General features: G+C 32.6%; 1 protein-coding gene across 1 annotated transcript in view; it reads left to right on the forward strand.

Annotated features, from left to right (window-relative positions):
* Positions 1 to 16,214, forward strand: part of Dh44-R2 (Diuretic hormone 44 receptor 2) — a 573,525-nt gene that overhangs the window by 397,349 nt on the left and 159,962 nt on the right. The window contains exon 3 of the mRNA XM_089639080.1: positions 8,653 to 8,851. Within this exon, the coding sequence (XP_089495206.1) occupies positions 8,653 to 8,851 (199 nt within the window). The remainder of the gene's footprint in view (positions 1 to 8,652; positions 8,852 to 16,214) is intronic.

A 16,214-nucleotide genomic window follows, 5' to 3' on the forward strand; every position in this document is an offset into this window, starting at 1 on the left:
GGTTTAAACTAAAAAAAATATACCATCTGTGAGAAAGTCCAGTTATATCCAATTTTCTAATTATGTCCTAAATCCTGTATCTAAATTTTGCTAGTAAACAATTAGATAATTTTAATTAAGTTTTAATCTCAAGTGACCTACCAGGTAAGTATTGTACTTTATATTATCTCCATAAATAGTTAGTAATCACATAGATCACTGTAAAAATGTATTATAAATTTGTACAGCGCCCTTTAGAAGATTTTGCAAAAAAACGGCTCAATACAAGACATCCAATTATTATTATTTTATTAGATGTATTTAAGAATACAGGTTTGTTGCCACTTTACTTTGCTATAAAAGCCTTCTTTTCATTTTTTACGCCGGCTTAATCGTAAAAACAACTTTAGTAAACTTTAATAAACTTTCAAACTGCATTTTCAAGGTATTTTAAATGAATTGTAAGTTATTTTATAGTCCTGCATTCTCACCCAGCAATTGCCTTTCGGTGAAATTATCATTTACATTATTATTTAGATATAATATTTACAGCTACGTTTGTAATAATAATTGAAACCGCATGATATTACATGATATAGTTTGTATCTAATAAAAATTCTAGAAATAAGAAATGACTTTCCATTACTTATTTGCAAAGAAAAACTGTTCATAAATAAATCTTTACTATAAAGCATCTTCATAATTTAATTCACAACTTACCATAGTTTGTGAAAAAAATATGTTTGCAGAAATATGCGTAGGTGGAATGTACAACAAAAAAGATTTTTCCTCATAAAGTTGCTTTAGGCATTGTATAATTTTTCATCTTGCAAGAAACGAATCACTATTTATGATATTATTCGATGGTTTTTGGTGTACCTCATCCCAAAATCAGACCCAATTATCTTATTGTAAGTATGTTATCTTTCGGAGTAGATGAAAACTCCTCCTAGAAAAATAGTACAGCATGTAAGATTATTCCCATACAAAAAGCATTGGTTTTCACCGCACGGGACCATGAATAATGTATCGAAGACCGTTGACTTTTAGGATGAGGAATAAATTACCGTCTTTAGATTTTCTATTTATTTGGGAATATTGGTTTTGGACGGGACTTTGTGGAAATCCCGTCTCAAATGTCAAACTTTGAATTCCTTGTGACTTTTGACCGACACTTCTATAATGCCGTTTTAACCAACTCGTTGTGTTTTCTAGTATTTTCTACAGATTTTTCTGGAATATCATGAATTATAATTGATAAGACTCTCCCATTTATTTTCTCAGGAATGTTTTACCATACTATACCTATATTGAAATTCAGATGTTTAATATATTTCCAATATTGTAAAATTGAATATAGAAATATATATAAATAGCGTTAGATTTAGTAAGCAGCGTTTCCTTTTTATGTGACACCTCACAAGAGCGCCCCTGTTGACACAGTGTAAAGGCAAGGGAGCTATGTCGCCATTCGGTTGGGCAGCTTTGTGAGGCGGATTAAGGAAGGGACTGCAAGGAGGGATTAATTAATGCGGGTTTAGAAGAAGCCCGAATTATATGAACGATGAAAAACAGATGCCGGTAGATCGTTCTACATAAAACGAGTCGAAAAAGCGGCCCGTTCTCATGAAGCTGACATCCAGTTAAATTGATTTTTACACCTGTTCTACAATATTCTATTATTAATCGAAGAAAGCTTAATGACATGACAATTAAGTTATTTCGTTGCACAGAATCACAATGAATAAATTAATTATTTATACCAAAGGCGCGCGGGGAGATCTCGCTGTCTTCGACCCTTCAAACATTTGCATTTTGTTGAAATGAGTGAAATGATGCAACTACTACCATCGTGTCAAAAGGATTAAAACTAACTAATGAATCATTCAATTATTACTCTGCCTACCCGCTAGATTCAGATTACGAAAGACAACAAAATACAAACATGAAAACAACTACAAATAAATTCGACGATCTGATTCTACTACACTTTGTTCTACACAAAATTCTCATTTCTGAGCACAAACTGCCTCCTGTTTTATATTATGTTTTAGTTTTAATATTCTTGTTTTGTCCTGTCCTGCTGTTATTTTTTTTCTAAGTTTTGTCATCACTTTGTATAAACAGCGTATTTACTGTTATAATATTAAATCTGTATTGGGTAAGGCACACTGTAGGAATAATTTTAAAAACCACTAAGTTTGTTATACGAGTAGTTAAGCGCACTTGAAGTGAAATGACACTAAACTGCGCTATATAAATGCCATGTTATTATTATTATTTGTACGAGATTGAAAATGGTATCATTTTAGTAAAAGCGTCAATATAAAAGTAGCATAGTTCACCACAAAGAATAATGTTTAGAATACATTATTAAAATTTCTTAGAAAAAAATATTCTGATGTACCATTCCATTTCATCTGTCAAAAACATTATTTTCTTTATAAATTGTTGACTTTATGTTTTAAACTGATTTAATTCTGAATCGTAAATTATATCTCTCCGATTTTTTTGCTAAACCGTTTAAGGTTTCTTTTTGCAAATTTCTTTCTTCTCGTAATTTATTTTAAGGGCGTCTCATCACTTCGCCTGTGTGGCAGTTCATTCTAATATCAATCTTGCTTGAGATCTAAATCCGCGTCTACTTTTTTTACATTACCCGTACGTTCCATTTATTTTATATACGGAAAAAATATTATTTCTTGTTGAACAGTAGGTCCTCTTCTAAAAAATCTGAAGAATAACATGTTAAAATTATTTTTCTTGATACCTATCGCACAAGTGTTCCCGTTCCACCTTTCCAAAACATAATTGTAAAACTTATGCAGTGGTGGTTCGTGCAATGAGGCAGGGAAGGCTGTGCCCCCTAAAAAATATGGGAAAAGGGGAAATAGATACGCTTATCTATATATCGAAAATTTCAATTTAACATTACCAATTTGTATATTGCACAAGCTCTAAAGTAATTTCAATTAAAATATTACCCTGTTTTCGTATATTGGTAAATGTATGTAACTCATCATATTAGCGTGACGCGGCCGGCCACACATGAATTTCAGCTATATTTTCCGCTACAATAAATAAATAAACCCGCTGCCGCGGTTTCAAAACTTCAACGTTTTTTTTTAATAACAAAGTGCACCACTTTCGTTTACAACAATTCTAAACCGTACAGTAATTACGATAATAATACAGATATGCTATTGAGGTAGAGATGAGACCCGCCTCCAAGAGCCACTGGTTTCATGAAGGCGGAGGAGGAAGGGAAGTCAGATGGGACTGTAACTAACATAGTCGCGTTTATTATAGTTTGAGGCGCGCCTCAATCGACAAACACTTCCGAAGTATTCGAAGAATTCGTAATTTAAATTAGCTCTAGTGACAATTTTTTTTTGTTTTGTGATGTGTGATGTACGTTGCAGTACCTATGGGGTACAGTTATTATTTAGATTAAGTTAGTATGGCAATTTCGCAGAGGACAGGGTCTATCTTGTGTTTGTGTCTAGTAATTAACACGATCATGTTTGTACATAATTATTATGGTTTGATGTAGGTTTTTTTAATACACGGTTTTTTAAATGCTTTTCGACTACCACCCTAGGAATATTCTCGTATTATGGTAGTCAAATGGATTTTGGTTCTGAATAGTGGTTAACTCCTCGAACCTAGATAAAATAATATCATTTCGTCAAGTATTCCCACCTGACTTCACTATAAAATAGATTCCCTGCTTTTGAACGTATTATAAAATGAAATATTGTTTATGAAAGCAGATAAAAGATTCTTCAAGATTATATGATAACGGACATGAGCAATTAACTTTCAAATTTTTAACGTTTTCGTTTTATTTTTAATTTTTACGTGGCATAACCGATAGTTTTTTGTTTGTAAACGATTGGAAGCCATCGAACAGGACTCAAAACACCAAACAGATGTGTGAAAGAATTTGATCGAGTTATTCATGATACTAGGTCTCTGTGACTAGAATTTTATAACCGCACTTCAAACAGACTTTCGCCTCGGAACAGACTTTGTCTAGTGAGGCGGGTAAAAGAAAAGAAAACAATGTAAACAACCATGAAATTAAATAAACGCCGGGGTTGCCGGCACTGAAACTGAAAAACTGAAAAACACGAGAATGGTTTCCTTCGAATTGCGCAAGCGGACAAATCCAAAACAAGAATTTTATCGTTACGTTTTGAACACAAAACTGGTTTCAAGAATGAATCTGTATTCACGAGTCCCAATTTTCATTAAAACTTTACTCAAAACACTAAAATTTCATGAGGAATGCTAATGATTATAGAAAAATTAGGCAAACCTTGACCGGATAAAACTGTTTTGGTTTTCATGTGAATTCCCAAGTCAGTTTCAGTACCAACTGCTACAAACCGTCTGAAGCCAGTGAGAATATGGCTTTCCGAATTGTGGTATGTTTTGTGGCTGAATGTAGAGAGTAGAGGGGAACTTGGCTATTCAGATCTGGTCACCAAACACGGCTTAAGCCATTTCAAGAAACGTTTCAATTCTGAGTGATGGTCTTATACCAGAGTATTGAGAGTAGTGAGAGTATTTTCCACTTTGGAACGTACTTAAATAAATTTTACAATACATTATGTACCTATATATTGACGAAAAATGGCAATTGCAATAATGCCTTGGCAAAAATGGAGGTCTAAGCTAGCAGACGAATTGAACCCACGACGCCTAGGTGGGAATCCTATGCGTTTGTTTACTACTGACCGCTCTATTGAATTAAATCCAATATTATAATGCTTTTTAAGCAACACACTATTTTTAAATGCATCTATCGGGCGTGATTTATACGCGCGTCATTTATACGGGCGGTCCATTTGATAGATTCCCCTCTCAACAGGCGGATTGCAATCTTTAGAGCACAGGTTTCAGGTTGGTATTTTGTTCTTTTCTATGGGTATTACAATGGAAGATGCTCCAAAGAACTAGCGTAATCGATTCGGAGCATATCTAATCTGAAACACGCCAAACTCACGCCCTACATATTTACACGTTTGACATTTGTCACATGAGAAAGAGTCGCTTCCACGACGAGTTCTTGAGTTCAACAACTCGGCTCTGGAACGACTTCCCTCCTACAACTTCACTCCTTCCTCTCCTTAAAAAGACCCTCCACACAGCATCCCCAGAGTTGACATAGGCCTCAAGGGAAATAATTTTCCTCGGGGCCTCCTCCTGGAGTTAATATAAAAAAAAAAAAAATGTATTCCGAAAATATAAATACACTAAGAAATACCTATTTTCGTTTGTTTTCCATTGGCAAAATATCTCATTTCGCATTCTACCAATTCAAAAAATAATAATAGTAAGCGATCTTTTTTACGTTTCCGGGTACTGTAAAATGGGGTGACTAACTCAATTTTTAACTTAATAAAAAAAAATAATAAATAAAAAAATTTCAAAAAAATTTTATGTAATATATTATATTTACAGCACTATCTAAATGCATTAAAAAATCTGTCTTTAAGGAGTCAAAAATACATTTAAAAACGATCCTAGTAAGCTTTCGGAGTGGGGCAATTCTAATATATATTATGATTCTATACGCGTATTAAGATGATACGCCAATCCCCAAAAATTGTACGAATATCGTAGTTGTCACATAATATATGTACACTAATAAAATTTCCAATATAAGTGAAAAGAAATTATTTTAATCGTTAAGAAATTTATGAAATGCACTTATATTATTCTGTCTCAAAAATATCTTACAAAAACTTAATATTCAACCGACATGTGTATGAATAATGTGAAACTAGCAAACAATTAATTTGACACTTATTTTGTTGCTCTCAAAAAAATCATGCAAGAAGCGAGTAATTTAGGAGTGGTATCGAGAATTATTTCAAATATCCGCGTTGATCAAAGTAATTCAAAAGTCGTAGAATATGGCGTAACTATTTTGGGTGGGATTTTTTCGTTAAATCTCGAAATACTGTCACGATCATTAAACAAAGGTCTGCTAAGTGCATTAATATCTTTTTGCGTGAAAAGAATTTTCCAAATTGATAACGAAGACACTTTCTCGCCGCAAATAAAATAAAAAGGCGTCACGTCACGTGAAATTTGGGGACATTGACTTGAATGTCACGTCGTAATGACATATTATTTATAGTCCACAAAAAATAAGTCCCGAAAGTTTCATATCATACTTAAGTTGTCAGGATACATCAATTTCTGACAACATACTCCCGATATTATTTCTGAGATTTATTTATACTGACGTGTTTTCTCCTCGCTTCCGAAATTGATTCAAAAAAGTTTTCTTTGTTCACAAGATCCCTTTCTTCTTCTTTATAGAGAGAGGGAAGATAGAGAAATTTTCACGTCCAAAAGTAATAAGTGATTTTTCGGGGTACTGTGCCATGTTGGGTCAACGTTTCAAACAGTAATACAATGTTCATCATCAGGGCAGATGTGTAATGGTCCATCTTTACACATCTTACACATTTGTCCTGTAATAACAATTAAGACTTCGCGTTAAGCCCGGGCAATGCCGGAGACCTCAAAATAATTTTTTAACAATAGTTCATTGTTAAATCAAACTCTTCAAAAACAATTTTATTCTGTGTTATGCCAGTAGGTGCGTCAACAATGTTTAATGCTGATAAACAATCAGAATACGTTACACGTGTAATAAATATAACATTGTTATCATTGCGTAATTATTCTTATCGAAATATTGTTAACTTCATCGGATAATGCAAGTTTTGCAAGTGCTCCGAGAATCTGAGTTAACCCTTCAAACCTGGAAGGACATTACTAGCCACTAACATTATATTCCATTAGGGGAACTGAAGGACAGATCTGATCGTGCATCCATACATCATAAAAGTAATTTTATCTTTTTTTCTATAATATTTAGTTATGTGATTTTTTCGTCGTTGAAAAGATAAATAGTTATTCTTTTCATTTTGTTTCAAATATTAATATATGTTTACATGGATAAAATCCAAAAAATCGTCAAAGTTGATTACAAATGAAGGGATTTTTTCATTGATGTTTGAAAGTTTAAGAAATATTTTAATTATTTTATTGTATTATTGGTAAAAAAGTAAAGTGAGGGTTTCCCGACTAATCTCCTACGAAAAAGGAATATGTTTTCTAAATATCGAATTCTTCCAAAATTATAGACATTTCGAGTCGAAATGTCACCTTTAGTTTTTTTATGACATTTTCATGTTTGATATTGAATTGTTTTTCTTTTTAGAAGTATTAATGTTTATTTCAAATACAGATAATTTTATCTAGTTTCTAAAATTGTATTTTTCTCGAAACTTCAAAAATAATGTGTATCACATTCTAAATACCTAAGGAGCATTCTGAAGTATTTTAAAACCTGAAGGGTTAACCAGAAACAGCTTGGTAAAGTTGTGAAGCTTTGTGCGCTGGGAACGGACGGGAGAAAGGTTCAATTTCCTGTTTATTTGGCCGGAAGTCCGCCGACTGGGACGCTTCCGGCTAGTCTAGGCTTTGTTGCAGCTGCGAGGGAATCTTGAAAATTCATTTCAATGTGGGATTTTGCTTTTATCAAACTCTGAACTATTTGTTAAGTTTTGAGAAATTTTCGTTTGTTAAATTGTGTTTTGCTGCAATTAATTAATGAAAATTTTACAGACATTATGATCGTTAGTTTTCTTTGATGAATTTTAAAAAAACAAAAATTTATTTATTTTGGTAGAAGTAATGTAAAATTTGAACATGACAGATATCGTCGAATCACAACATTCCAGTCAAATTACCAATTTTCTTCTTGAAATGTGTTTTTGGCGTATTATTTTTATGTATCTGAAGCGTCCTAGAGGTGATTTGTATTTATATAGACAGATATTTCAATATATATATAGACAGATATTTCAATATATATATAGACGGATATTATTCTGCTTCATGTTTCGTTTAGATCTTTTTACATTGTTTACATTGTAGTACATCGACCAAATATCGATGAGCACCTGTGTTGAAATATTTGTTTGTATTTTCAGATAATTAATGGAATTTAATTGATTTACCCTGTACATTGAATTAACAATGTGATTTTTTTATAAATACCTAAATAAATACACATAAAAAATTTAAATAAAAATTTAAATTTTGGTGCAGCAGGGAAGGTAATCTGTTATGGGGATGTTGGAATGTGCACAAGCACAAGTATTCAGTTATATTCTCAATGTACCTACTGATAGTTAGTTATTAAATAACGTGCTTTCACGTTTTTAAAATGATTTTAATAAATCAGCAATACAAATTTTTATCCCCTCCCAAATACGAACGAAGAAAAAAATTGAAGAAGAAAATAATACTAATAAATCTAACCGAAACACGAAATAAACAATGGAAAGGTAACAGTAGTATGTGAGAATCGAACCAAGCATCTCCGTCTTACAGGACAGCATCTCTAACTACTCTACCATTACGATTTGATTTTTAATATCAAGTTTGTCGATCTCATATTTCATTGTTAGAATTAGCAATATTATCTTAAACAATCTTTTATTTTTATTTTCTGCGTCTTATTCTTTTTAATGATTTGTTTAGATGTATTATTATTATTATTTCCATCTTCAATGCTTAAATATTAATTGATTCAAAATATTTTTCAATAAAATGAACGATTGCTTTTATAAATTGTTTCAGAGAACGCCTCACTCAACTGCCTCCCCAATGGAACATGGGAAAACTACACGGACTACAGCCGCTGCATGGAGAAGGCGGAGCTGGCGGGCGGCGGGGAGGGCGGCACCACCACGCTGCTGACCAGCCACCTCTACCTGGGCGGGTACAGCCTCAGCCTGGCCGCCCTGCTGCTGGCCGTGGGCGTCTTCTGCTACTTCAAGTAATGCACTCACTCTCAATATGCCTACCTCATTGAAACAACCTGCATGGAATACACAAATGCATAAAATCAAACAAAATCTTTTAGACTGGAACAAAACAGATAGCACACAATTTTTCCAAAACCTAATAATACCAAACCAAATACAATGCTTCCACATTTCTTTATAATTAGAAATGTTACCGTTTGTACCCATATGATTTTACATATTTTGTACCTGACGTAGAGTGAGGGATGGAGTCACAGGTTCATTGAATTCAATTTATTATTTTTTTAAATAACAGAACATTTCACTGTAATGCGTTTTTAAATACGTTTGCCAAGAAAAATTGTTTTTTTATAAATATAGGTGTATCAACTTTACCAGTAAAAACAGAGATTGCCTTTTAAAGGCAGCTTAAATGTCAGAAATGATTTTATTCCTCACCGGCATGACCATTGGCAAGTTAGGCCTGCAGGCCGGGAGATGTCTGCTGTCGGTGACGCAGATTACCATCGGGAATATAGAAATGAATGCACTCCATGATAGCCGAGTTTTCAAACCATCCACAAATCAGTCTGAAGAAATATGTAGCAATGTATACAATGTGTACCTCCCTTCTGACCCGTAGATGGATCATTCCGAGCATAACCAAAAGAAAGTCAGTAGAATAGTTCACAGCATCCCTGATGGCTTCCCGTTTGATGTCAATGACAAAAAGTAAATACGGATTGCCAATTCATATTTAGGTCAGTATTTCAATTCAAAATTCCCATTTTATTAATATTTTTACGTAAATGTATGACGTTTGATCATTTGGAATGTCAAATAACTCTAGTGTTGCCAGTGTATATCAATAACTTTAAATCGATAGGCGGAACTACTGACGGATTTGTAGCGATTTAGCTAGCATGATCGAACTATTGATACGTCAACCGATGTCGTATAGCAAATGGATATATGCTGGCAATACTGGTTGTTGGCAAATGAATTAACGTCAGACGGTTGAAATAAATTGACAATGTCAAATTTAAATAATAACTTTTACATACATTGACAGTCCGCATGCACTTTTTGAAAATAAAAAGGGAGTAAATTATTTAATGAGGTGTTTAGTTATGGCTAACAACTATTGATCCTTCAAGTTGGAAAGGAATCACGTTTCTTGTAAGTTAAGGGCGTAGTTAATTCACATCCATTCATTATTTAGCCAGTTATTTTGCATAATGAATGACATCATCCAAAAAGTCGTGCTTATTGATAGCTTATCGACGCTCTGGCCGCGTAATGTGCGCCACCAACAGACATATATTTTTCTCCGTGTTTGATAGAATGCTGTTCATAAAAAATATTATTCACCTTGAACTGAGATGCGGGAAATGTTTTGCAAAAATTAAATAATTACCAAATACATTAATTATTTAGAAACACCATCCAATTCAACGAAATTTCGTATTATTTATAAATGTATCATATTAATAAGAAAAACTTTAAAAAAAATGAAAAAAGAATAGTACCTACCGAAACAACTTCAAAACTATGAAAGTACATATACTACTACACCATTATTTATCTCCATAATGATTAAAATAATTAACGAGAATGTGTTAACTTAATTTATCAGGGCGATATTAAGAATATAATCATTTAATTTTTTAATTAGAAATTATTAATACAGGAATAACCTGACAATATTAGAGAATTTTCTACTACCAACACGGTAAGCGAAAATGTTGCTGGTGTTGTGATGGAGGACTTAGCCAGCAGAGGAATTGAACAAACGACTCATGGGTGGGACCCAAACGCGATTGCCACCCAGCCGCTGACCGGTCGTGTAATCATTATTTGTAAAATTTCACATTAAAGTCTTTTAAATCTGAACAGTCATTTCATGGTTATATGAAATAATTATGTAAAAGATAACTAATTAATCCGTCAAGTTCAGCTTTCAGATTCCTTAGTGAAAGATTTTTTTTAATAAACCTTTGATAAAATAACAACATTAATGGAATGGGAATTAAGTCGTATTTCCTAATAAAATCTTAGAAGATCCGTTTCAATCTTCTTCATACTTATCTGTTTCTTAAATAAAACAAATAACAACGAACTATTGTTAGCAAATAAAGGAAAGTTGTTGCGATAGTTTGCGAATAGTCGCCCTGTTAGGTAAGGTTATATTTTACCTATTTCGTTAAAGTTTTTGTTGTTGATCCTCAGTACCTATTTTGGTGTTCTATCCGAATCCTTTATAATACATGAATCTAAACTAGGGACGTTTTTTTGTAAGACATGGGTCCATATACTTACCTTTCTTGACAAAGGCAACGATATTTATTTATTCTGCTTGGCATGACGCCGGTAAACATGTCATTGTCACGACAAGTTAACAAATATCACGTTATTATTTATACCGGCCCATCAAGAGGAGACCGTTCTGATATAAAATACAAGAACAGGTTCTCGTATGTATTCAACCATCATGTTTTATGCCATTCATTATAAAGCTTGCATTATTATACCCTAACTTTCTTTCTTTGTATATAGAAAGGCGCGGAATATGTTTATTTTAACTGAAGAATTCTATTTAATATTACAAAGTATACGTTCGTTAAGTACCTGAATTTAACTTTGGTATTTTATCTTCTACGGCATTTTGGTTCTGATCTCAAATCGGAAACCGGAACCGACTACTAAAAATATGATTAAAGAAATGTGCGACACATAAAAAACTGAAAAGTATGCATTTTTTTAAATTTTATGTTTTTTTTTTAATATGCAAAAAGTAATATCACGTCTGTTTTATATTTAAAATTAATTAATGTGCATTAGCTCCAATATACTGTTAAAATTGTGACTGCATGACCACTTCCTAATAAAATATGAGTCATTAAGAATATATCTGAACACTTGTTCAGTGTTTGTTTGTGGCCTTGTCCGAGTAAATATTATTATTCGACAGTTTTATTATTTTGAAGAACATGTGTTCCGACTTCCTCATAACATATTCGTGCTTTACTTATTGTTTGTTACGAAACTTGTCAAATCATTATTTAAAGGCCTCTACTTTTAATAGGAAAACTAATAATTTGACCATATTAAAAATAAATGAACAATATTTCATATCAGACAGTTTTCTGCGTGTACATTCCTACTGACTTTCGGCTTTATGGTTCATATTGAATAGTCGTATCAAAATCAGCTAGTCGTTTGGCAATGATAATGATCATTTATCATATTTTTTGTCAGGTATTTTAAACTGAATTAAAGAAGTATTGTCTTTTAGATCTAAGATTTTAACATTAATAACGCAGTGGTATGTACCTACGGAACTAATATTTCTCAGATTGTTTTCCGAAGCAAGATTTTATCTGAAAACTTCTCCTAGCGCCAGCGCTTTTCTAAATAAGCTGAGATTACATCGCAGGAATAGGTATCTGGCATAGTTCGGCCTGCCAAGTAAACTTCTTTAATTTGTTCCACGATCCCAGATTAATAATGGAAGAATCTTCAAGTTTAAATAAGCCTGTTTACGTTCAGACCTGCCCTCTGTTTGCGGTACTACCCTAGTACAAATGTACCTACACTAGTACGTACCTACCACTGATGAGATAAACAGATAGAATAGAATTGGCGTTTCTGTACTCTCAAAGTAAGCTCAATCTTTCTTCACTTATAGTGAAATTGTTCAAACTAAAAAAAATCGAATTTATTTCTTGAGTAGAACATCAATTTCTTTAACCTATTGGGGGGCTTTACGTAGAAAAATGAGTATTACCAATTTATTGAAAACCACTTCATAATATTGGCAATCCTTTTAAAAACGAAAAGTTTTCTTGATAAAATTTTCGTAAAATACGAATATGTCAATTATATTTACAACATCAATTGTAGTGGCAACATTCTGGAGATATTAACCAGAACTTTACAAAAAATCTTGAATCTCTTGTTATAATTTGATTTCACTTTTCTCAAACTCTATTGTCCCTTGATTTTTGCTTACTTATTGTTTTAAGTTAACAATTTTTTGTACACTGTTATGGCACACTTTTGTGTATTTTCTTTCTGTTATTTTTTAATGTACCTTGTCTGTTAAAAAGTATGTAACGACGTAACCTGGATTAAGTAGCTACCGATGCGAATCCGTGAATACAAGTACTTAACTCGAGGGTACCTTACCCCTGAGATGTTTGAACCATTTGCTCTTCAGTGAGAATAAATACCAACATTGATACAGCAAACAAACTATTTAACTGCGTTGCTCGGCCATTAAAAAAAGGTTATTTCTTGTCCAGAGGGAAACGTTGGGAAGGAGGCAGAATCACATTACAAGTCTGAAGCAGGCCAATTTGCTTCTAGTACATAATTTAAGAGTTTTTTTAGTTAGGATTCATGGACCATTGAAAACAAGTTTTTTTAATGGATATTTTTTTGACAATACATCCACACAGGAGGCCATGAGAAACATAATTTCTCTGAAGGCCTATATAATCTTTGGGGATGTTGTTTTTTAAGAAAGGAATGAATGAATCCATCCTCCTCACTACGGTGCAATGCGATGTTCCGAAAGAGTCCTGCTGGAGAAGTCAAAGGGTCTCCCTCAACCAGTCTCTCACGATCTGACCTTCCGCACAGTTGGTGGACGTATGCATCCGCCACCAAGACCCGGACAAACGTCACCACATGAAGGCGGACACCATGGGGTGACCTACGGCAGAGGTTTTGGTTATCCTATAAATGGCTCCCGGGGAGGTGGAACCCATACCCGCCTCCCAAATTGAAGTCTTTGAAATTAAGTTACAAATAGTTTAAAAAATCAATCCTCAATGAGGTTATTTGGTTTCACGCGTAGGGTAATGAATTGAAAGAATTATACAGAGAATTAAATGTCACACATAGTCACTCCATGATTTGTTCACATAATACGTAATTGTCTCAAACCATGTTAATAGCCGAGTGGACAAACGGTTGGCTTCCTACCCAGTTCATATAATATAGTTCATTCCTCTGCTAGCTAAGTCATCCATCATTGCACAAGCAACGTTTTTCTACATAATAATTAACGTTTTTTATCTTCGTTTATTACTATTAGTTCTGTGAAATACATTACTATTAATTCTGTGAACTGTAGACCTCTCGTTCTAAAACGAATGTTCCCAATTTTAACTCATTGAATAAATCAAAATCAAAATTTCCCCCGATATCACAATAGATTTGTAAGAAAGTACTTAAATATGTATTACAATTAACTCTCTTATTAACATATACCACGCGTACACAGCTTAGGTAACCAATATGCAGAAGCAGCAGATATTTTTACATATACAAGGTGTACACAACTTAGGTAACCAATATCTAAAAGCAACAGATTGTTTTCCATATACAAGGTGTACACAGCAAGTAACCAATATACAGAAGCAGCAAATTAACTAATATGCAGATTTGGCAGATATTTTTTAAGTATACCCGGTGTACACGGGTCCTTAGCTTAGTTCACCAATATGCAGAGTTATCAGATATTTTTACATATACCCGGTGTACACAGATCCACAGCTTAGTTAGCCAATATACAAAAGCAGCAGAATTTTTTTAATATACCCGGTATACACGAGTCTACAGCTTAGTTAACCAATATACATAGGTAGTTAGCAAATATTTTTAGATGCGGGTATATTATACCCGGTGTACACAGGTCCACAACTTAGTTAACCTAACTTAGTTCATTTGAATCATACATAATATTAGTACGTTTGTATTTTTTTTTTAAATTTTCTTACAAAAATGATTCATCTTTCGTATTTATTTATTTTATTTTATCGCTCAACGGGCCTTTTACATACAATGCAGGACATCTTGTTTGAAAAATTACAATAAAGTAATATAGGTTACATAACCTAAAAGATTTAACAAATATAGGTCACGTTAATAAAATAAGTGACACTGATAATCTGATAATATCCTCTACTAAATCAATGATAATATTATTTTAAAAAAAACGCTTGGAATTGTTGTTACCAACAATTCATACTAGGTAGAAATATTTCGCTCATGCTAGGCGGCGTTTGAAGTTTGCCATATCATTTAAATATTTGTTACCTACACTATGAAAACGTTGTATTGGGAAATACAAATTAAAGTCGGAATGAAAAATATAAATTTGGTAATTAAAAATAATAATAAAAGTTTGGTAATTAAACATAACTTGATTGACTGCCGTAATATAATACCATATTATGAATACGAACCAAATTCATTTTTAGAAAACGAATTTTATAAAATATATTATGATAGAACTATACTAACAGACCAAACGATTAGACATAATAGACCAGATATAGTTTTACATGTCAAAATTAAAAAAAATAACTTTTATCATTGATGTCGCTATTCCAAATTCCTGTAATATTCAAAAATCTGTTAATGAAAAAATAAGAAAATACACAGATTTAGGAAATGAGATTAAAAGAATTTGGCATTCTCAGACTATAAAAATATTACCGTTCGTTATTTCGGCTACTGGCATTATACGTAGCTCTCTCATTAAAAATTTAGGCGTATTAGATCTATCAAAAAATTTATATATAAAGATGCAAAAGTCGGTCATTTTGAATACATGTAGGATAACGAAAGATTTTTTAAATATTTATGTTGAGGGAACAGTAGGATTTATAGGCCCTGTTAGAAGTTCTACCGAGCCAAACCCTCTGATATGAAAATATCTGGAGTCGGTGAATTTTTTTTTCCCATCTGATCTCTGGTGAGTTGACGTGTTGTTGTTCTTGTATTGTTTTGTATTTATTTTACTTATATAATGCACTTGCATAGTGTTGATTGACTAGCTGATCATTTGTGGAAAAGTGAGTGGAAGGGTTTAGTTTTTCCTATGGGGAAGATGTAACCCGGACAACAAAATCGGAAGCATAAAAAAAATATTCTACATGTATATAGATTGCGTCAATCAATTATTTTTTTTAATAAAAATACGCTTTTTGCAAGGTATTGCCTTACAATATTGAGACATATTATTTAATAAAATAAAATAAAATACCTTTTGTTTTAAAACCACTAGTTTTTAATAATTTTTAGAACCGACCGGTTTCGCTTTACTCAAGCATCTTCAGGGTACAAATTACACGTATTACAATTATTACAAATTATTACAGTAATAATTTGTACCCTAAAGATGCTTGATTATTACAACTTATTACAATTATTACAAATTATTACAGTAATAATTTGTACCCTGAAGATGCTTGAGTAAGGCGAAACCGGTCGGTTCAAAAAATTATTAAAAACTCGTGGTTTTAAAACAAAAGGTATTTTATTTTCATTTTATTAAATATGTCAAACCACAAAGTGATTGCTTTCTTCAATAACATATTATTT

This window comes from Hesperophylax consimilis, chromosome 13 (assembly GCF_061612785.1).
Source record: "Hesperophylax consimilis isolate HC1 chromosome 13, BYU_Hcon_1.0, whole genome shotgun sequence".
In the NCBI taxonomy this organism is placed as follows: domain Eukaryota; kingdom Metazoa; phylum Arthropoda; class Insecta; order Trichoptera; family Limnephilidae; genus Hesperophylax; species Hesperophylax consimilis.